Source organism: Macaca thibetana, chromosome 3 (assembly GCF_024542745.1).
Source record: "Macaca thibetana thibetana isolate TM-01 chromosome 3, ASM2454274v1, whole genome shotgun sequence".
Lineage (NCBI taxonomy): Eukaryota > Metazoa > Chordata > Mammalia > Primates > Cercopithecidae > Macaca > Macaca thibetana.
The window spans coordinates 17,977,917-18,004,918 of record NC_065580.1 but is presented as its reverse complement, the minus strand read 5'-3'; the positions used below and the strand labels follow the sequence as shown (position 1 = coordinate 18,004,918).

The 27,002-nt window shown below is 42.0% G+C and overlaps 2 protein-coding genes and 1 pseudogene across 2 annotated transcripts in view; 1 reads left to right on the top strand and 2 right to left on the bottom strand.

Annotated features, from left to right (window-relative positions):
• AGK (acylglycerol kinase) overlaps positions 1 to 27,002 on the top strand; it is a 985,672-nt gene that overhangs the window by 321,109 nt on the left and 637,561 nt on the right. The window lies entirely within an intron of this gene.
• Positions 7,471 to 9,494, bottom strand: LOC126949652 (T-complex protein 1 subunit delta-like; annotated as a pseudogene).
• MRPS33 (mitochondrial ribosomal protein S33) lies at positions 15,992 to 25,042 on the bottom strand. The gene is made up of 3 exons (XM_050782294.1): positions 24,948 to 25,042; positions 20,201 to 20,442; positions 15,992 to 16,359 (listed from the first exon to the last, which is right to left on the bottom strand). Exons 2-3 carry the CDS (start codon positions 20,413 to 20,415, stop codon positions 16,254 to 16,256), a joined length of 321 nt encoding a protein of 106 aa, XP_050638251.1. The 5' UTR covers positions 20,416 to 20,442; positions 24,948 to 25,042; the 3' UTR covers positions 15,992 to 16,253.

The following is a 27,002-nucleotide window of genomic DNA, read 5'->3' as shown; positions in this document are numbered from 1 at the left end:
TACTAAAAAATACAAAAAAATTAGCCAGGTGAGGTGGCGGGCGTCTGTAGTCCCAGCTGCTCGGGAGGCTGAGGCAGGAGAATGGCGTGAACCTGGGAGGCGGAGCTTGCAGTGAGCCCAGATCGCGCCACTGCACTCCAGCCTGGGCCCTGGGCGACAGACCGAGACTCCATCTCAAAAGGAAAAAAAAAAACACAGATGAACAAGGACATTGATGTTTTCTGTCCTTGAATAACACACTTTTGTGGGACACAGACAAATGAGCACGTAGTTATGATATGAAGGCTGCATAATATTGACATATACTGGATATAGATGTAAAATATCAAGGGAGCAGAGAAGAAGAAATAATTAGTTTTGACTGAGGGTATCAGAAAAATTTCAATGGAGATACGATCTTTGGCCTGGGCCTTGAAGGGTGAGTAGGAATTCTAGGTTGGTAAGACAAAATGGAAGACATTTTCAGGCACAGAGAATAATGAATTGCATGAGTGAAGGCAGAAAGGCTTTTGGATTCCTTGTACACCTGTGGCCTCCAAGAACTCTGAAAGTTAATGCAAATCCTAGGCCAGTGCTTCTCACACTTTCTGTGTATACAAACCATCTGGAGCACATTAATATTCAGGTTCTGATTCAGAAGGCCTGGAGCGAGCCTGTCATTCTGCATTTCTAACAAGCTCCCGGGGGCCTGGGGACCACACTTTGAGCAGAAAGGCTGCAAGCACTGTAAACTGTTGTGTGTTTCAGTCAGGCCTGCTACTTGGTGCAACCTAGAAACAAGATGGAGATGACACATTTGTCTTTTGCCATAAGAAAATTTATAGCAAGTATCTGAAGGCCCTCTTTTTGAGACTGTGATATTTCAGAAACAGATTCTGCATTGTCCTGAACCAGCCCAGGTGTAAATAGAGTGACTCATCCTGGAGGCCACTCGTCCAGATGACATGGGAGCAAGCACTACAGGAAAGGTGAGGGAAAGGTCCCGACAGGCCCGACTAGTTCCTGTGCATCCAGGGCAATGGTGAAATCCTTAGTGTGAGGGGACTGTGGAAGGAGGTGGGAAGAAAGCCAGGCATGTAGTATTTTCACAAGATTTAAATTGGTTGGGGCTCCTTCAGAATAATAATAATAATAATAATAACTAGAAAAACATGACCCCAATCGCCACTTTGAGTTTTTTTGGATGATGCTTTCTCAGGTGTTGAATTTTTAGTGAGAAAATAGCTACATCACTTGGAATGGTTTGTTTTAAATTCATAACTTTTTTTTTCTTAAAAAAAAAAAACTTTTAAAAATCTTAGAAATAGGCACTTGTTCTTTGCAGAACACTTGACAAAAAACAAAAAAACCAACCAAACAAAAAACCCCCCATAACATTTTGGGGTGGTCATAGTTCAGTAGATGATTTGGACTAATTTCCTCTCCTTTCTATTTTCCATACATCGCCCAGTTGTCTACCCTCCTTGGGGTGTTGGCACCAGTGAGGGTTTGGTAATATGGCAAACTGTTATCTGCAGTCGCAGAAGAGCTGCGGGGCCCGCTTGTTGTGCTAGAGACAAATTGTGATCTCAAAATGAGGTCACTGAGCTTTTCTTCACTTTCATCTTCCCTGCTATTTATGCTGATTGTGAAATGGAATAGGAGACTTCTTAAGATTAATGAAGGAGGAGGAGAGATTAGGTGATTCTTTTTCACAAGAAGGATCATTCTAGTCATGCCTTCCTTTCCCTAATAAAATTTACAACCTACACAGATAGCCTGAAGCAGACCACATGGCTAAAATTTAGCACCCAGGGATTGGGATGGGCTTACTACCTCTATCCCAAAACATCCCCCACATAAAGACTGTTGCAGAGACAAGAGATCGTGCTAGATTGTATTAGGAGGATAAACAATCATCAACACCAAGGACTCACTAAGGATAATCCAGACAGATGTCTGAGCTTGTTGGAGAGAATGATAAAACCAGAGGCTGAAGGAGACTAGGTGATGAGGACAGCACAATGCAAAGTCAATGCATCTTTGATGTATTCCCAAGCACAAGGTAAGAGCCCAGGTCATCTGGATGCCTGCATCTTGGGACTTAGTAAATAAGCAACTTGGGACCAGAGTTTCTCTCTTTCAATTTTGCTTTCACCAGAATTCCTAAAAGAGGGATTCTCGTGTTTTAGAGGCATATTTAACACCTGGAAGAGTTTGTTGGGAATGCAGATTCCTGGGCTGCAGCCCAGCCTGCTGACTCAGAGAAGCCCCTGGTGATTCTCGGGAGGTGGACTGAGCCCATCCTGTGAGCATAATTGCCTTAGTGAATTCACACTAACTGACAAGGCACTTGAGGAAAACAAAACAAAACAAAAAAACTCAAAACAAACAAACAAAAAAAACCAATGTAGGTCTTGTGACACTAGGAAAGAAAGTCATGTTTTTACCCCTGCTGGTCTCCCACCAGGAGCTACGGGCAAAGAAGGGAAGAGACCCAAAGCAGAGAAAACACAAAATAGACAAACCTCAATTTTTACATCATAGGGGCATTTTAAAAAGGCTGTGTATAATCACATTTGTGTGAGTTAATCTTTACTTTCCCTTAAGTCTAACTCAATGTATCCACTTTTGATTTTTCATGTGGTAGTGACTTTGTCACCTTTTTTTTTTTCTCTTCTACTTAGCCCAGCCTCTCCATCCGGAATTGAACTGCCTGTGAAGCAGCTACAGAGAGCACCCAGGGCCATTTGCCTCATAGCAGCAGAGCTGCTTGTTTACCGAGAGCTCCAGCCCCTTGCTGGCAAAGGTGGACCTCTTATCTCTCAGGGATCACTCTGCCTCTGGGTTCCTGCATCCCTGTGTGGGATTTACACTCTGCCCGAGGGCCTGGCTCCTCCTGGATTCTGCTCCACTGTTCCCCAGCTGACCTGTCAAGTTGTGGTTGGAGACCCAGAGTGACCCAGCCCCTACATCGCCCATCAGACTTGTTGCCCTGGTCTGGCTGGCCATTTATCTGGCTCTGGGATTATCTCTAAAATCCTGAGGGCACCAACCTTCTAGGAGTCTGATGTGGGCCATTTTCCCTGGAAATATAAATGAAACTGACTGGCGGGGGAGCACTTATAGCTCTTTCTGGTCTTCCTGGTCCTGGGTCCAAACTAAAAGGATCTTTTTCACCATTCCCACTGTCCCTGCTCAAATCAATTTCTCCTTATTTGTCATATGGACCACCCTGGTGCTCTTCTGACTCACCTCCTTCCACCTTTTTTAGTCTCTTCCAGTCTACCCTCCGTTTGGCTGCCTGAGGGAACTCTAAACTATGGATCTGACATCATCACCCTGCTGTGTCCCTTTAACAGTTCCCCATTATCTGAGGGCAAAGCCTAAATTCACAGTGGCCCACAAGGCCCTATCTCACCAGCCTGATCTCTCTCTCTCTCTCTTTCAAATCTCCCCCCAAATGCCACTTTTGCTCTAACTATAGCCAACATCTTATTCTTTTTAGGACTGTGCCATCTTCCAATGCCACATTTGTGTCCTCATGTTATGTCCTCACCCTGGAATGTTCTCTCTTCCAGTTTTTGTCCCTCTTGCTTTTTCTTCAGCCTTTTTTTTTTTTTTTTTGAGACAAGGTCTTGCTCTATCACCCAGGCCGGAGTGCAGCTTCGACCTCCCAGGCTCAAGTAATTCTCCCGTCTCAGCCTCTTGAATAGCTGAAATCACAGGTGTGTACTACTATGCCTGGCTAATTTGTTTGTTTGTTCTGTAATGACAGGGTCTCCCTATGTTGCCCAGGCTGGTCTCAAATTCCTGGACTCAAGAGATCTTCTTGCCTTGGCCTCACAAAGTGCTGGGATTACAGGCATGAGCCACCATGCATGGCCTTATCTTTTTTCTTGAATAAGCATCTCACCTTGTCTCCTAGGCTGGAGTGCAGTGGTGTGATCTTGGCCCACTGCAGCTTTGACCTCCCCGGTTTAAGCAATCCTCCTGCCTCAGCCCCCACAAGTAGATGAAACTATAGGCGTGCGCCACCACACCCAGCTAATGTTTGTATTTTTTCTAGAGACGGGTTTTTACCATGTTGCCCAGGCTGGTCTTGAACTCCTGAGCTCAAGTAACCCACCTGCCTTGGCCTCCCAAAGTGCTAGGATTACAGGCATAAGCCACCACACCCCACCCTCCTTTAGCTCTTTAACGTTTTGCTTTTTTTACATCTAATTATGAAATGGTAAGTATTCGTGACAGAAAATTCAGAAAGTGTAGAAAAGAAAACCAACCATAGTCTCATCTCTCATAAGCAACAAATGTTAATATTTGGGCATAGTTCCTCCAGTCTTTTTGTTCATTTGCATTTTTCTTTTTATAACTGACAGCATTCTATACATGAACTCTTAAATTCATTTTTAAAAAAAGTTTTTGAGACAGGGTCTCTGTTGCCCAGGCTAGAGTACGGTGGCCCAAATGCAGCTCACTGCAGCCTCAACCTCCCAGGCTCAGTCTCCTGAGTAGCTGGAATCACAGGTACACACTAACATGCCCAACTAATTTTTAATTTTCTTGTGGAGACAGGGTCTCACTTTGTTTCCCAGGCTGGTCTCCAATTCATGGGCTCAAGTGATCCTCCCACCTTGGCCTCCCAAAGTATTGGGATAACAGGCGTGAGCCACTGTGTTTGGCCTGTGTTTGTCTTAAAATAGTCTTAAATACCAACCTGGGCAATATAATGAGACCCTGTCTCCACAAAAAGTAAAATAATTTGCTGGGTGTGGTGGCATGTACCTGTAGTGCCAGGTACTTGAGAGGCTGAGGTGGGAGGATTGCTTGAGCCCGGGAAGTTGAGGCTTCGATGAACCATGATTGCACCACTGCCCTTGGGTCTGGATGATACAGTAAGACCCTGTGTCATTTTTTTTTTTTAAGATATTAAAAAAAAAAAAAACTTTTTTTTTTTGAGATAGAGTCTCACTTTATTGCCCAGGCTGTAGTGTAATGGCACGTTTTTGGCTCACTGCAACCTCTGCCACCTGGGTTCAAGTGATTCTCCTGCCTCAGCCTCCCAAGTAGCTAGGACTACAGGCGTGTGCCACCACGTTCAGCTAATTTTTGTGTTTTTAGTACAGACGGGATCTCATCGTGTTGGCCAGGCTGGTCTCGAACTCCTGACCTCAGGTGATCCACCCACCTTGGCCTCTCAAAATGCTGGGATTACAGGCATGAACCACTGTGCCCAGCCAAAAAAGCTTTTTGAAAATATAGTTTAAACATTTTTGAAGAAAATTTTAGACTTACAGAAAAGTTGCAAAAATGGTATAGAGAATTCCTGTATATTCTTCACCCAACTTCCCTTAATGTTAACATCTTATAACCAAAGTACAATTACCAAAACTAAGAAACTTTTTTTTTCCACCATAAAGTTATTACTTTTCTCTTTGTAAATAATATTTTTTTGGGGGGAGATACTTTGAGACTGTACAAGTATCCTGCTTCTCCTTAAACTTTTGCCCATCAATTTTAGCGTCCATCAGTGGATACTGCTTGTAGTTATTATTACTGTGATATTCTAATCATGATTTTCTATTTCCTTATTCCTTACATTTTACAACTGGAATTATTCTGTAAAGTAAAGTTGTACTTTCTCCTCAATTTATTTATATGGTATGGACTCAAAGATTTTTATTTAACCATTGGGTTTTAATCTAGTACTATCATAATATAGTACTATGCTTAATCCAGTACTATTCTTATTTATTTTGTTGCTCAAATTGTTTCAGCCTTGGCCATAGGGGGCTCTTTCAGTTTGGCTCTCATGCCCTTTCAGCAAGATTCCCATCTTTTTTTTTGTGGGGGGGCACTTCGTTACTTTTTAGCATAATTTCTGTCTTACCTCTCCCAGCTCTGGAATCCACTATTTTTTCAAGGAGCCACAATTTCTTTTGTTGGAGAATAGTATTTAGAAAACAAGGTCTACAACTTGTATTTTGGAGTAAAAAAACATGGATATTACTAACAGCTAAGTATACAGATATTTTTTCGGTAAGTTTAAAGTAAACACACTGCCACCAATTTTTCCAGTTCTACTAAATCACATTGTCAATTCAAATGGATTATCATTCATCTATCTTTGTCTTTATTCTTCCCTCCATCCTTCTCTCTCTTTCTTTCTCTTTCTTTTTATTCTTACTTTATCTTGAAATATAATGAGAAAATGTACCTCATTGATTCTTCAATCCAGGTGAGTTTGGATATTTCTTTCATTCATTCAATAAAAATTTAGTGATTCCAACTGAGTCACGCTGTAGGCAATAGAGACATCCTCTTTTGGTTAATATTTTCATGGAATATCGTTTTCCATTTTCTCACTTTCATTCTATTGGTATTGTTGGATCTAAAATGAGTCTCTGTGGACAGCATATAGTTGGATCATGTCTTTTTATCCATTCTTTTAATCTCTGTCTTTTGATTAGAGATTTTAATCCATTTATATTTAAAGTAATTACTGATAAGAAGGGACTTCTGTTATTTTGCTATGTTTTCTACATTATGGCTTTTTAGTTCCTCATTTTCTTTAATTTTTACATTACTGTCTTTTGTGTTTAGTTGTTTTTTTGTTTTTGGAGAGAAATGTTTAAATTCCTTTCTCATTTCTGTGTGTGTGTGTGTGTGTGTGTATTTTTTTTTTTCCATTGCTCAGGTTGGAGTGCAGTGGCATGAACATGGGTCACTGCAGCCTTAACCTCCTGGGCTCAATTGATCCTCCTGCTTCAGCCTCCTGAGTAGTTGGGACTAAAGGCACAGGCATATGCCACCATCTCCAGCTAACTTTTGCATTTTTTTGTAGTGACAAAATGCCTGGCTCCCAAAGGGGTAAAACAAGAAAAATGGAAGAGAAAAGAGGGCCCTTACCCTTTAAATCTCCTGAAGTCACTTCAGCTAAAGGCAGAGGGGCTTGCAAGAATAGGAGGTGCAACAACAATGACTACCTCTTTGTATGCACTTCTGTGTTCAGACGCAGACTATTTGTCTAAATAATGTCACTATAGACATGAGTGTACAAATACCTAAGATCACCAATGTCAGTGGTCTGATTTTTAAAAACCAATTTTAATTACATAATTTTCAACATCTCATATGGGTCCCCACATTATTCTTGCATTTTAGAATTTCTCTTGTGTTGTCTCCTATTTATTTTTCCAAATGGATTGTTTTTCCAACTGCACTCCAAAAATGTCCATTAAAATTTTGATAAAAATTATAAAATAAATTACATAAATTAAATGTGAATAATTACCTTTTTGGGAAACCAAATATTTAATGTGTTCACTAAATTGTATCAATACAATTTCAAGCAAATGCCAATTGGGAGACCAAGCCCAGGAATTCACAGAGGAAATAATCTTCCAAATAATAAAGAGCACTAAGGTGATCTTCCACTTCAGCCACACTATTAGTAGCTATAAGAGTGTAAGCCAGTCAGTATTATCCAGATTACTGAGCGTTTACTGCAGCATCAATTTTCAGAATTCTCTGGACAGTTTCATTTGCTAGGGTCAGAGCAATAAATGAAATCACAAAAGTTGGGCAATCAACCAGTTCCTCCAAAATGGAAATACCGCCCTTTTGATATTAATGCCTGCAATTTTTTTTCTTTTTAGGCATGTTGATTTCTTAGTTCTGTTACTGTAGAAATGAGATTCAATGCCAGCATTTTCAGCTAGTGTAGTTGGAATGACTTCCATAGCATCTGCAAAATATGAACACAGGAAAATTCCATACCACTCGATGTTCACAAACATTCAGTTAACCATAGGGCCAATTCTATTGGAGCACCACTTCCTGCAGTAAGAGCTCTCTTCACCAAACAGCAAATAACACATAGCACATCATGAATGGAGGGCTCAATTCTTCAGTCCTATGACAATTTTAACTGTTTTTCCAGCACTTATACAGCCTGTAATCTTGAGCAGTTTTCCAGAACCATTTAAACTGACCTCAGCTAACTCAGCAAAACCCAGCATGTCAGCGTGACTTGGTCAGTATGAGCAACTGGCTTGGTTCCAGTTGTCTTACAAATGAATTCAACATCTTCTTTTTCAATATTCTTTTTTTTTTTTTTTTTGAGACGGAGTCTCGCTGTGTCGCCCAGGCTGGAGTGCAGTGGCCGGATCTCAGCTCACTGCAAGCTCTGCCTCCCGGGTTTTTACGCCATTCTCCTGCCTCAGCCTCCTGAGTAGCTGGGACTACAGGCGCCCGCCACCTCGCCCGGCTAGTTTTTTGTATTTTTTAGTAGAGACGGGGTTTCACCGTGTTAGCCAGGATGGTCTCGAACTCCTGACCTCGTGATCCGCCCGTCTCGGCCTCCCAAAGTGCTGGGATTACAGGCTTGAGCCACCGCGCCCGGCCCTTTTTCAATATTCTTAACCAACATAATAATTTTGTTCAGGAAATGGCATGGAAGATCACTAGAAGCATCTCTAAAGTGTCCTGTATGAGGAGGACATTATAACCCATTTGTAAAAGTTTGCTACACTAAACTTAAAATATACGCTGTCTCTCTCATAGCATTTAGTCCATCTGAACATTGTCAGAAACTGCTACTTGATTTCCGTATCTGTTGGGAGCAGATAAGCAAAACTGAATGTGCCCAATCTTAGCCTTTTCAAATTGGGTTATGCCAGAATTTACCCCTTTCTGGGTGAGAATAAGACCTTCCACCAACTCACAGTCATTAATTTTTCCACCAAGTTTCTTAACTGCAGTCATGTATTGCTTAACAATGGGGTATAATCTGAGAATGGCATTGTTAGGTCATTTTGTTATGCAAACATCATAGAGTATACTTACACAAACCTAGGTGGTATAGCCTACTACACACTTAGGTTACATAGTATAGCCTATTGCTTGGTAGGCTATAAACATGTACAGCATGTTACTGTATTGAATACTACATATCTAAACATTGAAAAGGTATAGCAAATACATGGCATTATAACCACTGTCATATATGCAGTCTGCTGTTGACTGAAATACTGTTACATGGCACATGACTGTATGTTAATATCTCTAAGATTTACAGTAGTACCTGTGGCTGGATCACTTTCATCACTGCATTTACACTTGTCGGAGAAAGCAGATCTTGAATACTGAAAGACATCCTGTGAGTTCAAAGAACTCGTGGCACTATTTAACAAAGTTTCTCTGTCATTCAGTTCCACAGGTTGAGATACGTTACTTAAGATCTCAATACCCTTTTCCAAAGACTTCTGGGATGACTTGGAAGTGATGGTTGGATGAATCCCTTTCTGAAGAAGCTCGGCCCAGGAACCCATGAGAGAGCCAGCAATAGTGCCTACTGATGTGGTACCATCTCCTGCTTCTGTATCTTAGCTCCCCCAGCATTCTGCTGCTGGATGTGACACTTGTATTTGTTTCAGAATGGTGGCACCATCATTTGTAGTGGTCACATTGCCTTTTCCACCTTGAATTTTTTTTCCCATTCCTTTTGGTCCAAGGCTGGTTTTAATAGCATCAGCAGCAGTTTTGGCTGTGATGTTGCTGAATCAGATCTCAGCCTGCTTGTCATGTCCCTGACAGGCACCCTTCACACACAGCTGGAAGCCCTGGTGGGTGCCCTGCCCCACGGTCCAAATGACGTCTTTACTTGGGCATGTTAACTAAAACTTTCTCCTTATGTGTTACATCTTGTTTTGTTTTTTGTTGCTTGTTTTGCTGTCAGGTTCTAAAGATGTGCTCCTTTAGGGTTAGGCAAAGGCTCCAGGATGGCTATGGAATTCCACTAGGGAGCTAGGGGGCCACAGGAATCTACTAGCTGGGGGACTTTGGCCAAGTTACTTTAAACCATAGTTCTCAAAGTGTGATCGCCAGACCAGCATCATCAGCCACACCTGGGAACCTATTACAAATACAAATTCTTGGGCCCTGTTGGAGACCTATTGAATAAGAAACTGGAAGTGGGGCTTAGCCATTTACGTTGAACTAACCCTCAAGATGATACTGATGAATACTTAAGTTTGAGAAATACTGTGTTAAACCATATTTCTTAACCTTGGCTGCACAGTAGAGCCACCTAACGAGCTTTTCTCTATCCACCCCTATTCTGATTGGTCTGGAAGGGGACCAGTGACAGGAATCTTGAGTCTAATGCATAACCAGAGTTGACAACCACAGCTCTAAACTTGTTTGTGTATAAAATGGGGGAAAATAATACTTACCTCTTAGGGCTGTTGTAGGAATTAAGTGATGTAATTTACAGTAAGAATGAAGCAGGCTGGTGGCCCACGCTTGTAATCCCAGTGCTTTGGGAGGCCGAGGCAGGTGGATCACTTGAGGTCAGGAGTTAGAGACCAGCCTGGCCAACATGGCAAAACCCCATCTCTACTAAAAACACACAAAAAAATTAGCCAGGCGTGGTGGTGGGCGCCTGTAGTCCCAGCTACTCCGGAGGCTGAGGCAGGAGAATAGCGTGAACCCGGAAGGCAGAGCTTGCAGTGAGCCAAGATTGCACCACTGCACTCCAGCCTGGGAGACAGAGCGAGACTCTGTCTCAAACAAACAAACAAACAAACACCAGAAAACTAGCTGGGTGTGATAGCGCACGCCTGTAGTCCCAGCTACTTGGGAGGCTGAGACAGGAAAATCTCTTGAACCTGGGAGGTGGTTGTTGCAGTGAGCCAAGATTGTGCCACTGCACTCCAGCCTCAGCAACAGAGCAAGACACTGTCTCAAAAAAAAAAAAAAAAAAAAAAAAAAAGTGAAGCAGAGTGTCTAGCAAATGGTGAAGCACTTGACAAATGATAGTTACGGGTATAATAATACTCAGAGAGATTAGAGCTACATCACGAGGTCATGAAAAGACAGTGGGACTTTGAGGGCTCAGTGTTGGTTTATTCAGGTTATGACGCTGAGGTTGCGAGGCCATGCACTACAGCTATCACTAAGCAGAGTTTTTATGGTTGCTTGTGGGTCTTTGTTCATGCCATTTGCTTCAACCCTTTCTCTCTGCTTGTGAAAATCCTACATTAAGAGTGTGATGAAAGGTGCAGGGTTTGTCACCTACCAGGGATGGAGAATAGAAATAAAAGAAGGTACATGCTCTAGAGTCAGCAGTTTGAATTTAAAACTTTAGACATTTATAGCTGGGTGATCTTGGTCATTGGTCTCCTTATGTGCAAAATGGGGATACTTATCATATGGGGGGGTCAAATAAGATATAGCCTACAAAGCACAATGTATTCAACACTCCAGAAAAGCTGGCCTTATCTGCATTTATTGCTTTCCTGCTTGGGAAGTCATTCCTGATGATGTGAACATGGACCTCTTTTATCTCTAACCCTCTTATTAAATATTAACTTGTTTGGTGCTTAACCCACTGGCTATTTCTCACAGATATTCTCAGACTGGAGCTCTTTTTAGATTAATCTGTATCCTTAGACTTTCCATTTCTGTTTAGAATAGTTTTTATTCTAAACTCAACGGGCCAATTGTTTGTGGCTCTATCGGGAAAATGATTCTGCACTGAGCACCATTTAGATTGTCTTACTGAGACAAGGCTAGGTGGAGCTCAGTCTTCTGCGACAGGGACACAGAAAGTTCTCCATAAATGAATCCATCCTTTCAGAAAACACATATTTCCTTAAGTAGAATGAAAAAGGTCTTAGAATCTACATTGGTTTAACTCTAGTTTCTACTTTAATGTGAACCTGTAATATTGCCACATCTCCAATTGTTACAAAATTGCATCTCGCTAGTTTTACAATGCTTCTCTCCATTTTGCTGCTTTTATGGCATTTAAAAAACATTTCACTGTTTTAAGTTCCGCATAAATGTTTTACTGTTTTCCCAGTTATCTTAATATCCAGGGCCGGACAGTCTCTCTGTTTTATCTGTCTCCTTGAATGTAATACTGTTTGTTTTGCTGATTCTCTCTCTCTCTCTTTTTTTCTTCTAAGAAATGCTTTCTTCTGAACTTTTCTTGAGTACTTAAGGAAAGCCACGAAGACAGGGTTGGCAGGATAACAGATGTTTCCCCCTATTTATTGCTCCTGAAGTTTGTTCCCTGCTTTAAATCTCTAAAATTAGGCACACAGGATCTTTGGGAGAAATGTGTGAGTAAAGAGAGACGGGGTGAAGCAGGCAGAATTTCAAATTTTGATTTATTCTTTCTTGGAAGATGATTTATAAATACAAACATTATGGTTATATATGTTTAAATATATGATGCCTTATGTTTATCTTGAAACACACACATACATGGTGCTTAAAAAAATAAACTTCTGGAGCCCATAATTACATAAATAATAAGATGTTACCTGTCATCTACCTCCTCTTCCTGAACCTATCATGCTGCTTGTAAATGTGGAGAACTTTGTATTTTTAGGAGGTATGTGTCAACGCTGCCACAGAAAATTGTGCTAGTAAGACACAGCAGTACTTACTAGTCACACAATGTGCTATATATAAAAGTTTTTAACATTTTATAATTTACAGAGTCCTTTTCACAGATATCTTATTTCATTAATCCAGTGAAGTATTATGATTTTATAGAGAAGGAGAAGGTAACTGACGTAAGGTCACATAACCAGTAAGTACACTATATCACAAACCTGTGATTTTTGAATCTAAAACCCAGTCTTTTTACTATGTTATGCTGAAATCGAGAGCAAAATGGTCTATGCACAGTGATCCCCACATGTTAGAAAGCACCAATAGTTAGGTTTTGACCAGAGAAATACAATTAAACAAACTGGCTAGTCTAAACTTGGAGTTAAAGATTTTTTTCTGATTACACTTAGTCAACATCTTTTTTTTTTTTTTTGAGATGGAGTCTTGCTCCGTTGCCCAGGCTGGAGTGCAGTGGCGCGATATCGGCTCACTGCAAGCTCCGCCTCCTGGGTTCATGCCATTCTCCTGCCTCAGTCTCCCGAGTAGCTGGGACTACAGGCACCCGCCACCACGCCCGGCTAATTTTTTGTATTTTTAGTAGACATGGGGTTTCACCGTGGATTTGATCTACTGACCTCGTGATCCGCCTGCCTCGGCCTCCCAAAGTGCTGGGATTACAGGCGTGAGCCACTGCGCCTGGCCTTAGTCATCCTCTTAACCATTGGTCACTGTTGTCCTGAAATTTGTTGACTTCCCTGGTGTCAAGGGTTAACTTTTCCTTATCTTCTATTAATATGATCCAGCTGGTCCATCATACTTCTGTACAGGCTGTTTTGAGTCACACAGCTTGCTCTATCAATTGAAGGTATAGCTTATGTACAAATATGTTTTAGCTTTCATTTCTGATTTTCAGCCTGGAGCAGTGGCACACTAATCTACTGCTGTGTTATCTACAAACTTCCCTGTCAACCATTGCCAAGGCTCACTGCAGGGTCAGGGTCTGAGATCTCACTGAAGCTCTTCCATTGGCAAACCAATACATTGATTCTTTACTTGTTTTCTGACTCAGGTCTGCGGTTAGAGTGTAATGCAGTTACTGTCTTTAAAATATCATGCTAATTCTGTTAAGTTCCTCTTACATTCAGATCTTTTCCAAAAGCTGGAGATCACATAATTCAAACATCTACTTAGCTACACTGGGTTCAGGCTGAGAGCCTGTTTCTCAGCCCAACATCCTGGGGTAATCATCCACCTACACCTGGCTCAGCTGCATTGGCCAAGAATAACAGTGCATCTGCACTTTTCTAAGCACGTTTCTGAGATCTTGCCAATACTTTGTAATACACACATGCTCATTCACACAATCTTAGGGACTAAGTCTATTTGTCTGTGTATCCTCTACAACTATCATGTGTCAGGCACATGGCAGGTGCTCAGTAAAAAGTTCTAAATGGGCCAGGCGTGGTGGCTCATGCCTGTAATCCCAGCATTTTGGGAGTCTGAGGCGGGCGGATCAGGAGGTCAAGAGATTGAGACCATCCTGGCTAACACAGTGAAACACTGTCTGTACTAAAAATACAAAAAATTAGCCGGGCGTGGTGGTGGGCGCCTGTAGTCCCAGCTACTTGGGAGGCTGAGGCAGGAGAATGGCGTGAACCTGGGAGGCGGAGCTTGCAGCGAGCTGAGATCGCGCCACTGCACTCCAGCCTGGGAGACAGAGCGAGACTCCGTCTCAAAAAAAAAAAAAGTTCTAAATGAATGAATTCTCCTGCTGGAATTCACTTCTATCACATACATACAAACCACCCAATTTTAGTTTTTTTTTTTTTTTTTTAAACAGGCTATAAAATAGGCCCTAGCCATACCATCTGGATTAGGTATCTTTAAAAGTAGCATTCATTTAAACATATGTACTGGGATTCTTTCTACTTCAGGAATCATTCAGTGTTACAGAGAAAGAAAACTGCATTACACTCTACTCTAACGGCTGGAGTAGCTGCTACACATACTCCAATAAATACTATTGCACTAAAATACTTTTATATTTTGAATATTTTTTGAATAATACATAATTTGAATATTGACACTATTGTACACTTACATATGGTTAAGATCATTAATTTTATGTTTTTACCGGACATGCTAAAGATTCAGAACAACTCTTGGGAAAAAAAAAAATCAGAGAAACCTTCACAATTTTTTTTTTTTTTTGAGATAGAGTCTTGCTTTATCGCCCAGGCTGGAGTGCAGTGGCACGATCTCAGCTTACTGCAAGCTCTGCCTCCAGGGTTCATGCCATTCTCCTGCCTCAGCCTCCTGAGTAGCTGGGGCTACAGGTGCCTGCCACCACACCCGGCTAATTTTTTGTATTTTCTAGTAGAGATGGGGTTTCACTGTGTTAGCCAGAATGGTCTTGATCTCCTGACCTCGTGATCCACCTGCCTCAGCCTCCCAAAGTGCTGGGATTACAGGCCTGAGCCACCGTGCCTGGCCAAGCCTTCACAATTTCTTTGGAAACTCATTGCTAGAATACAATAAAACCAGCAGCGAGCTACTCAAATCTATACAACAATCATCTCTCATAGAACTTCTAGTTATGTTCAAGCTTTTCCACAGAATTTGCAAAGCCCTTCATGATCTGGCCTCTGTTTTCTTATGGCCAATCATGAACAAATCATTATTCCTTGGACAGACAATTTCTTCATACCTAGGGCTTTGCAAATGGTACTCTCTGCCTCAAACACCTTTCTCACCATTTTCCTTTTGGCGACCTCTTATTTATCCTTCAAGGTTCAGCTTAAATACTTTTTTTTTTTTTTTTGAGACGGAGTCTTGCTCTGTTGCCAGGTTGGAGTGCAGTGGCGTTCTCAACTCACTGCTACCTCTGCCTCCCGGATTCAAGCGATTCTCTTGCCTCAGCCTCCCGAGTAGCTGAGATTACAGGTGCATGCCACGACGCCCAGCTAATTTTTGTATTTTTAGTAGACGGGGTTTCACCATGTTGGCCAAAATGGTCTCAATCTCGACCTCGTGATTCACCCACTTCGGCCTCCCAAAGAGTTAGGATTATAGGCGTGAGCCACCATGCCCGGCTTAAACATCATTTCTTTAGGGAAGCTTTATTTAAATTCCCTAACGTGGTTTGGGCTTCTGGCTATCTCTCTCTGCATTCATCCATCCATCCATCTACGCTCTTACAGAGGTCTGACTTTTTCCTTTGTAGCATGTAATACAATTGTATGTAATTATGTAATATTAGTCCCTCCCACAAGACTGAAACTTACATGAGGTAGGGAATATTTGCTAACCACTTGTATTACCAGGGCCCCAATATCTTGTATAGAGCAGGTATTCAATACTTCCTTTTAAAAGATACCCTACAAATTCATCTTAATAGATTTCTCAAAGGAGTAGGTGAAGACACACAGAAAGTTTGTGAGCTTGGTGGTGGAGACAGTGGCTGAAGGGCCCAAGATGAAAGAAGTTTAGGGCTGGGTGAGTGAGTAAGCAAAAAGGGAGAAATGAGGACACTATAGGACGCTCACTTAATGAGGTTTCCCCTCCATTTCCCCACCATCCCACCCTACCCCAAACAAATCGTCAAACAATAACTTAGGTATTTATTTCATTAGAGAATCAGGTAAACCTCACATTACATGGCCAAGGCCAAAATAATTGTGCACAGTTAGAATGTGTTCAAGAAATCAGCCACAATGTAACCGGATTAGATTTCAACAAGGAGATGACTGTGTTCCTCCAAATAACCTTCATTCAGGAAGATGACATTCCTCCAATATGTGGAAAGACAATAAATGCACTTTCTTCTCTCTGCCACTGAGGAGGAAATTCTCCCTCTTGAGGGACCAACACTATTTCCTTTTTGATGCTCTTTTCCCTTCTCCTTTCTTTGGTTTCTCCTTTCCACGAAGCTTCTTTAGTCGTTTCTGCTCATCCATAAAATCCTGATGCTCATCTCTGAATGAAGAAGGAAAAAATAATTAACCAGTTATTTTTATGAGAGTAGAAAAGTACACTGATCTAGCGCTGTTTTCCTGGGTCATTCTGGTTATCAATCTTTGACTTTTACAAGTTCGCCACACGCTCAGCTTGGTGTACAAAAGTATAGGGAGTCCCTATCATAGACATGCAGTGTATTCCAAAAGTTCGCTTATAAGTCCGTTTCCCTTCACAGAAACAATGCCACAAGCTGCAGTGAAATTCCCAGGCCAGCCTATGTAAACCTACATAACAATGACACAACACTAGTGATTACCCCGAATTTCCCTGCAACACTAAGACTAAACACAGAGAGGAGAAAAAGTGGGCATCAGCTTCAATAGCTACACAGAGACCCTGACTGCCCTAGGAACTAGCATCTACTCAGAATGGGGTGAGGTCTAGAGGAAGCTCAGCCTGGCCAACATGGTGAAACCTTAGTGGCAGTAGGTAACTCCCACAAAAAGGCTGCTGGGGAAAGGCTCAGGCAGAAGAAGCCAAATCAAAAGACAGATACTAAAGGAATCAAAGCAGCCAGGACTATGTAAGTATGGGGATGGCATAGAAGTTGATGATTACTTATACTATAAAAAAAAAGTCTACATCTTAAGCCCAGATACCTAAAGAATGGTATGGTGTTTAAACATGTAAGCTCTGGATCCCATGTGAACCTGGGTTCAAATCATGGCTCCACCATTTACTAGATCTGTCACCTTGGATAAGTGGCCTTACCTCCCTGCACCTTAGTTTCCTCACCTGTAAAGTATGGATAATAACAGTGTATGAATCAAATGTAAGAGAAGGGTTTGCTGAGCTTAAGTTTTAATTTTCTAGGCTATCCATGAACATCATGGACAGTATACAACTCTTTGGGATTAGTGGTGAGTGTCCCCAAATAATTCTCAGCAGTGCAGCTGCTGTAATTCTTCTAAAGTATATGTCAGATCATGCTACTCTTGTTCACAGCCCTGCAAATGGTTCCCCATTTCAACCAGAGCAAGTGCCATCGTCCTTACTACGGCCTCACAGCCCCTTGCAACCTGTCTCCAGTCCCACACCCCGTAACCTGCATGCCTCCTGGAAAGGAGCACTCCTACCTCAAGGCCTTTGCCGTGCTCTTGCCCCTCTGCCTTGCAAGCTCTTCCCCAAGTCCTACTCGGCTTATTCGCCACCTTCAATCCTCTGCTTAAACCTCGACTCCTTTATGAGGCTGACCCTGACTGTCCTGTTTCATCCTGTAATCTGGCCTCTCCCCACCCACTGCAGGCCCCGTCGGCATTCTGGATCCTGCTCAGCCGGCTCTACTATTTTTTTCCATAGCATGTTCAACTTTGTAACAGATCACATAATTTACTTATTTTTTCCCCCTCTTCTGTCCCTCCCTCATTCTCATCAACCATTGGACAGAAAGATAGCTTTCTGGTGACTCTGTCTCTGTTGATGATACAAGCCGGGCACCTGGTTAACTGAATGGATCAATTGTTTCTGAGAACTGGTGCTTCCCTCCCTCTTTTGCGGGTCTCTGAATAATATTTTCTTTATTGGAGACTGTCTAGTTTCATCCTGCCTGATGCCACAGGAGGCCTAGCATTAAAGGTGTCATTTACTATACCTAGGGACTACATGAAAATAAGTTTTTCTATGGATACTTGAAGTAATTTTTCCCTGTCCCCAAAGATAGCTAAGTCTTTATTCTTCAAACAGAGAGCAGCAGCAAAAAGATAAAATAACTGAATGTGATTTTTTCATGGGTTATAATCTCCTCAGGATACGTGCCTCCCAATATTTTATTTTGGGTTATAATAAAATTAGTTTTTATTTTCTGAGCCCAGACTGATGGCAAGAGAGGTACTCCCAAAGCAATTCCAAACATTCAAAACATGTCATAGATTGTAACCTCTGATATGTTAACCAACCACGTCTATTTTGTTCACTGCTGTTCCCCTAGTGCCATCTTAAGTGCCTGCACCTGGAAGGTACGTAAGAAATAGCCACTGGACAGTGAATGTACCAATCTTTAGCGATTTGGAATGAATGTTATGCTGTACTATTAATTCTATTGTATTAGAATAAATGGTTCCAAATAATTTTAGTATTGTTGCCCAAAGACAAGTCCAATTATAACTTGTTAAATTTTTAAAAAGATGGTATTTTAACTTTGTACAATTATGTACTATTTGAATTCTTTTGTATTGCGCATGTATTAGTTTGGTAATTAAAAAAAATAATTTTTTATTTCTGAGACCAAATCTCGCTCTGTTGCTGGAGTGCAGTGGCACAATCTCAGCTCACTGTAACCTCTGCCTCCTGAGTTCAAGCGATTCTCCTGCCCTCAGCCTCCCAAGTAGCTGGGATTACAGGAATGCACCACCATGCCCAGCTAATTTTTGTATTTTTAGTAGAGATGGGGTTTCACTATGTTGGCCAGGCTGTTCTAGAACTCCTGACCTCAAGTAGTCTGCCCGCCTGGCCTCCCAAAGTGCTGGGATTAAGCTGTGAACTATCGTACCTGGCCAAAAAAAATAATTTAATGAAAAGGATCACAAAGGTATTTGATTTTTTTTTTTTTGAGATAGAGTCTTGCTTTGTCGCCCAGGCTGAAGTACAGTGGCATGATCTCGGCTCACTGCAACCTCCTTCTCGTGGGTTCAAGCAATTCTCCTGCCTCAGCCTCCCAAGTAGCTGGAATTACAGGAGTGTGACATCACGCCCAGCTAATTTTTGTATTTTTAGTAGAGATAGCGTTTCACCATGTTGGTCAAGCTAGTCTCAAACTCCTGACCTCAGGTGATCCGCCTGCCTCGGCCTCCCAAAGTGCTGGGATTACAGGCCTGAGACATTGTGCCTGGCCTGATCTTTTTTCTTTTTAGAGACGCATACAGTCCTAAGCACCTACTTCCTAGACATACACACACATACAAACATATGGTGTAAAGAACCTGTGTGATTTACATATTATCCTTAATGGCAAACTATAGCTTATCCAGACCAAATTAATATATCAAAAAGGGTATAAAATAAAAATGCCAGAAGAGTGTAGGAAGAAATGGCAACAAAAATGCCACCAGAAGAGAAAGAAGGCTCCCACATACCAGTTAAGCAGCAGATCAAGTGTGGGTCAGGGATTCTGTTCATCTGACAACAAGAGCCCACTGCCCTGGTGGTGTTTCTGGGGCTTTCTTCCTCAGTACTTAGACCAGTTTTTCTCTGCATCTTTTTTTTTTTCTCGAGATGGAGTTTCACTGTTGCCAGGCTGGAGTGAAGTGGCATGACCTTGGCTCACTGCAACCTCCACCTCCTGGGTTCAAGCAATTCTCCTGTCTCAGCCTCCTGAGCAGCTGGGACTACAGGCGTGCACCACCACGCCCAGCTAATTTTTGTATTTTTAGTAGAGACGGGGTTTCACCAGGTTGGCCAGGATGGTCTTGATTTCTTGACCTCGTGATCCACCCACCAATCCCTCCCTAAGTGCTAGGATTACAGGCGTGAGCCACCGCGCCTGGCCTCTCGGCATCCTTTTTAGAGTGCTCTTAGATTAACAAATTATTAAACACTTCTCTACAGCTCAGTATCTATTCAACATTAGTCATGTTGTAGACATAATTAAAATATATCTTCCAACAAACATGAATTTCCTTTTTTTTTGGTCTCTCCATTATGGGTATTTTGAAAGAAGCCTTTCTCCTGCAAACTGTACCTTTTGAATTACCTGGGCTCTATTGTAAGAACAAAACTGCAAGGATAGAAAGGCTAAGTTTTTTCCTTTTCTGATCTACTAAAAAAAGGTCTCTCATAGGTCCCTCTTTGTGTTTGTCATCACCTGTAGAGTCCAAGAAATCGGAGTGTCTGCATGAGTTCAGTGTAAGTGTGGTGATTTGGATACCAGTCATAAGTCTCCTTCTTCTTGGCCAAGGGCAGTTCACTAAACAGTTTCACCACTTTCATAGACTTGGAATCAGTAGGCCTGACGACTTCACCAAATAGCCGGGCACTGAGACGAGACATGCGCAACGCATATTCTGAAAGGGAGGACATTTCTTGAGTGGCAAGGAGTTAGAGTTCCTATAGAAAATGAGAAGAAAGATAAACAGGTTAGGGTAAGAAATTCCGAGATTAGCTAATGAATACTTTAGAAAATGCAAACACAGCAAGCCGCTCATGGATCAGTGCCGTGTTGGCAGGATATGCCTAGGAGTGGAGAAGTATCCACAGGCCAAATGGCTATTTCCTTTTCATGCTTTACAGCTGCGATTTTTACATTTTGTGTTTACATGCTATTACTTCCTTGCTGTATTGCCTCCTTTACAACCAACTATTTTGTGATTCACCAGGTTATTTACTGACAGTCAGTTTACCTATTTGTAGGCTGGGGATGAAGAAGACAGGGAAACAAGTTATCCTAGTCCAGCATTATTATACCTTCAGAAAACACCCACCTAAGCAATCCGCAACGTTAATATGCTGACTGCTTGCCATCAAAACGTGTAATCATGGCAGAGACATAATTATGCTGTTGTCTTTATTATCAGTCCTTTGAACACTGTTCTCCTCAAGGGCTCCAGAAGGCTCTGAGAGCTGCTAATGAGTTATGAGGTCATTTGGCTTCTAGGTTACTGAACTGAATTTTGCCTAGAGACTGAGAGCCATTTGGGAAAAACAAACAGACAGTAGCCCTATAGAAATAAATCCAATAGCTCAAAAAATTCATTTTCTTACTAAATAGAAGGCACGTATGAATTGTGAGGTTACTTGCTGTATCTTCCATCTTATACATTCTGCTTTAATGCAGACTAGCTAAGTTCTTATCAGCGGAAAACAGCAGCTTTTTCTTCAGAGGCGCACAACACTGAAATAGGTATAAGAATGATATCCACGATATGAACAAATTACAGCTAATAGACATAAAAAACTATACAGGGGATACATAAAAATCAAGAAAGCTGCTGGTGGAATAACTATCTCAACTCAGTTTAGACCAGACGTAGGGGTTATTGTTGGCAGAATATGCCAATTTATGAGAAAGTTTAGTAGTGAGATGAGAATCTTTGCTGACTCAGAGACTATCCTGGGAAACAGTTCAGCTGAGATGAAAAGGTGCTGATATTCAAGCAGGAAAAAGGCACAAACCTTGAAAAACCAATGGGAGAAATGTACCAAAAAACCCTCCTACATAAGAATGGTGCCAAGTGAATTTCAAAATAGTTCTTGCAAGAAAACAAACCGTGTTTAAATTAAGGAAGTTTCAATGCCTATTTCTTTTTTTTTGAGACGGAGCCTCGCTCTGTCGCCCAGGCTGGAGTGCAGTGGCCGGATCTCAGCTCACTGCAAGCTCCGCCTCCCGGGTTTACACCATTCTCCTGCCTCAGCCTCCCGAGTAGCTGGGACTACAGGCGACCGCCACCTCGCCTGGCTAGTTTTTTTCTTATTTTTTAGTAGAGACAGGGTTTCACCGTGTTAGCCAGGATGGTCTCGATCTCCTGACCTCGTGATCCGCCCGCCTCGGCCTCCCAAAGTGCTGGGATTACAGGCTTGAGCCACCGTGCCCGGCCTCAATGCCTATTTCAAGATCCATTAACAGAGGAGGCTGGCCATGGTAGCTCATGCCTATAAACCCATACTTTGAGAGGCTGAGATGGGAGGATTGCTTGAGGCCAGGACTTCAAGACCAGCCGAGGCAACATGGCAAAACCTTGTTTTTACAGAAAAAAAAAAGAAAAGAAAAGAAGAAAATCAGTCTGGTATGGTAGTGCACACCGGTAGTTCCAGCTACTTGTGGAGTCTGAGGAGGGGCATTGCTTGAGCACAGGAGTTTGAGGTTACACTGAGTTATGATTGCACCACTGTACTCTAGCCTGAGTGACAGCGCAAGATTGTGCGTCAAAAAAAAAAAAAGCAGAGGCTGATCTCAAACCAACTGTCAACCTCAAAACCATTCAGAACACCCACCAAGCAATCTTCGGTCAATAGTGCCACCTGAAGGCTGGCAATGGTAGAACTGTCAGATCCAACGCCCACCCCTCCCTTCCCACCATCTGCAGCCTGTTCTTCCTTTTCCATTCAGCATTCTCAGTTTCCTGATTCACTTCTTTCCCAACTCTGGTTGGGGGTGGGATTGTTAGGACTAGGGTTATAGTCTCAAGGTGAAAAAAAGTCATTTAACAGTTTAATGTATAAACAAACCAGTGCCATTAACCTCTAAAAAGCCTTGCAAATGTCCAGAAGTCACCTAGTTTCTTTGCATGCTTTTTCTCTTCCTTTGCCCTTTAAAATTATCTTTTTCCAAACATTAGATTAAAAAACAACAGTTTCTTCATCAACTTTGTTTTGTTTTGCTTAATTACCATTGTGTCATCGGAATAGATTTCTGCTGTAATTGCAGAGTTTTTCCACAGTATCTGTAAGCTGGTCTGGGAACTACCAGTTTGTTCCAGTGTTTTCAGGCCTCTGTTCTGAACTCCAAGTCCCTTCGTTTGTAAATGAAGAGGCAACAGGGATTCCTGAGGCCTAGGTTTGACTACTGGCTTTGTCACTTAATCCTCCGGTTGTTGTGAACCATTACTCATCCTCTCTAAACCTGAGTTTCCTTTTCTGAAAACAAAGCTTGCAGGACTAGTGGGAAAATGAGTAACAGTGGCACTCAGTAGAAATGGTAACTTACAAAAAAGAACGAGCCCAGAACTGTAAGTTTGGTTTTCATACGTTCTACATAGACACATTTATTTATTCCTTGTTCTTAATCATGTTAAAAAAAAAAAAAAGAGAGAGACAGACAGATACATATTCCATACAGTAAAAACTTCGTGCCTCCCTGGAATGATGACCTCACTTACAAAGACTGACAGAGAAACATAGGGAGAGGACCAGCACCTTGGTAACTTGCCAAGGTAGCCAGGAGGAGGAAGGGACTCAGTGGGACAGTAGTCACTGAAGCAATCACAGGATGCTGCTGTTATCTCCATGCCCATTTTGGAATGTGGCAAATTACTGGGATACATAACTTGTAAGTAAAAAGGTCACATTAGAATCGGCTGGAACATGGTTATATCATAAAATCCAAGTCCTAAAATTTTATGACAGAGAAAGGGAATAAGCCTCTTCAAACCTAAATCCCTTACTAGAAACAAAGGCCCAGGCTTGCTAAACAGGAGGAAACGGAAAGTGCTTTTAACAATTACCAATGACACTGCTTTGTTGTTTCCTTCCACAGTGCACAGACACATGTCTCTCACGAAGAATGACAGGGGAGCTTTTCTTACAATGTGCATATCAATTACATTTTGATTCACATGAAGCCATTCTCAGGGAGTACAAAACAAGCCACTTTAAGTGTTACCTTCCTTAAAATGTGAACTAAAGAAAACTGTACTATCATGAAATAAGTTAACTGGAACTGAAAATGCTAAGCAAAAACAAGTTACTCAAATGTGCTGAGCAAAACAAATTAAGCTCACATGAGAAGAAAATTCCCATATTTTTACTTTGGCATAAAAGGGCAAACTTCTTTGATCTTTTTGATAGGTCTCATGCATTTAAAAGGTTATTTCAATAAGTGGCTTTGTATTAGGTTTGCCTTTTCTCTTTGAAAGGTAAAGATGAAGTGCAAGAGTTCTTAACCTGGATGTGTTTTGAAAACAGTGGAAGTGTAAATCTGTATGCTGATATGTGTATGTACGTGTGTCTGTAAATCGTTCTGGGAGAGAGCTTTCTCCAGTTTCCCACAAACCACTGGTTAGCAGAACGCACCAGCTGCACAATAATCTCGCCTCTGCCTTTTAATGGTCACGTCGTTTTTAAATGGTGTTTATTCTCTGCCAGGTTCTCTCATCGACCACACGAGGACAGTCATACTACCTGCGATGTGAAGCTAACATACAACATTCACGGCACAGTGCCTACCCTAATAACCATCAGGATCCAAGGAACTCACAGTGTACACACGTTGTCATAGAAACAATCTCAACATAAAAACAATCTCAACAGAATGCTTTAAAAAAAAAAGCCCGGTACCGATTATTTTACGGAGTCACAGAGGCATCAACGGCACTGAAAGTGTATTAGCTGCATTCAGTTCAGCAAGAACAATCTTCGACTCCCTCCACCTGACTCGATCATGCCTGACTGTGATGGGAGCTGTAGTAGTGTCAAGTTAACCGACGTTTGACTCGGGAGCGCATTTCACAAACATTTTTCTTAAATATCACCTTACCGTATTTTTCTTACGGTGGTTACAAAATTAATCTGCAGCCCACCACCCAAAGCTACGGTGCAGAAGGCCGTGTGGCGAGCAGAGAAACTGAGCCTTCTACTGTTAACCCATCTGGAAGAGAGTAACTGCGCCTGAGAGGAAATTACAGTAGCGGAAACGCGGGTATCCTACGTTTAAGAAATCCCCCAACTGACGCAGGAAAAGGCCGAGTTATTTGTGTGATGCACGTGAACCGCCCGAACTGATCACTAATAAATGGATTCGCCCTATTCCTGGCGACTCTACAAGGTTGGAGACCCCCGTAGACCTCTACAGTCATCTCCCCTCGCTGCAGACCCCCAAAGATCACTGACAGCCTTACCTGGACCTGACCTTCCTCACCCACGCGCCCTCGTCCCGGAAGGCCCGCCCCCTACCCGGCTCCAAACTCGCGCAGGCAACTATTACGGGAGCAGTAGAGAAACAGAAGCTTGGCGGCTAGAGCGGAGGCCTAGTGGACCCGGAGTTACTGGCTCCCCCTCCTGAGGCCTCCGAGGTGTACCTGGCGCCTGCGCAGTGAGGCTAGCGCCGCCGCCTGTGCAGAGGACCCGCTGGGGAGAGTTAGGGAGGTCTGGCTCTCTGGAAGGGCTTGCAGGGTTCGGTAGTATATTTTGTTGGGAATGGCTACAGACCTGCCCCCAAAAGCTCTGAAGCAATGGCGATGCGTGTGCCGTATGCTCTTTCTGACCGACTTTCGGCGCTATCCCCCTCCCCTTCCATCTATCTGCTCATCCTCTAACAGTTAATTAGGCTCACCAGCTGCAAGCCTTCCTTGCTACCCCTACGCTGGGTTAGGGGCACTTTCCCCCATTGACTCAGGAGCTTCTTCAGGGAGTAGGGATGGGACGTTTGTCTCCTCGGTAGTTATCTAGACCTCGCTGGGCAGATAGTAGAAAACACTGTGAGTATTTCACTCCATACTAAATCTGTTTTCAAGCAAGCCACGTCCCATAGGCATTGTATGCAGCACTTAACTCAACGTTTGATAGTTTGGGTGAGGAAACAGTACTCGTTTCTGAGCATCGTTCAAGGCATTTTATAAATATTCCAAAATGTACCCTGGAATTAATATCGGCAGTGAGTTGCCTACCTAGTAGTGGATATTGTATTTACACCCTCTTTCCTCCTACAGAATTTACTTTTAAGTTAGAGTTTGACGTCTAATCAATCTATGCTATAGGATTTGCTTTTATCAAGTTAAGTTTTGACATGTTATCAACCTATATCATATAGTAAACAGCCTTATAAATTTGGGTCTAGTGACTACATTTACGTTTACAAAGGGGTAATGAGTATCCTATGCATGGCTGCAGTCCAAAAAAGAAGTCCTAAGGAGCGAAACTCTTGGGAGAAATTTCATCTTGTCTTTTGTACTTGTTTCTGTGGAGTTGGCTTGTTTTTATCTAATGGCTACTTAATCATATAAACAAGAAAACTTCCTTTACGTGTAAGCTGTAAATTTGGTTTAAAGCCAAATTTTAATTGGCTTGAGGCAATAGCTATTTTTATATATATATGTATATATATATTTTATATATATGTGTATATATATTATATATATATATTTGCATAAACCTTGTTGGCTTCGTCTTGTATATCCTTCCTGTTTTTCCCTTTTCACGAATGAATTATTGGTGTTATCAATGTTTTGTGAATTGCTGTAAGCTACCATGAATCTTTCTTGAAACATAGCTAGGTATATAGAGTTTCAGGTGACTGTTTAGGTACTTTGCACTATCGCTTTTATTAAATCAATTTCATGGGGTTCGTATTAGTTTCCTGAGGCCGCTATAATAAAATACCACAAACTTGGTGTTGTAGCGCAACTGAAATTTATTCTCTCACATTTTTAGAGACCATTTATTCAAAATCAGCATCACTGGGCCAAAATCAAGATGTTGACAGGGCTGTGTTCCCTCCAGAGACTCTAGGGGAGAATCAGTTCTTTGATTCTTCCAGCTTCTGGTGGCTGCTGGCATTCATTGGCTTGTGGCCACATCACTTTAGACTTCAAGGCCAACATCTTCAAATCTCTGTTCCCTCTTCACATTCCCTTCACCGTGTGTGTCAGAATTCCCATTGCCTCCCTTTTAGGAATGTGTAATTGCATTTAGGATCCACGGAGCTAATCCAAAATACTCTCTGGATATGAAGAGCCTTAATTTAATCACATCTTCAAAGGCCTTTTCCCCGTATCTGGTAACATTTGCAGAATCTGTTATCTTTGGGAACAGTTTCAGCCTGCCACAGGATTGGAAGGAGCAAGCCTTTGAAATTGACCAATCAGAGACTGTCACTGGTCAATAGGAAAATTGGAATGTTAGGGATGGAAAAATGAAATGAATAGAATAAAATTGAACCTTCTATGGATATTAAC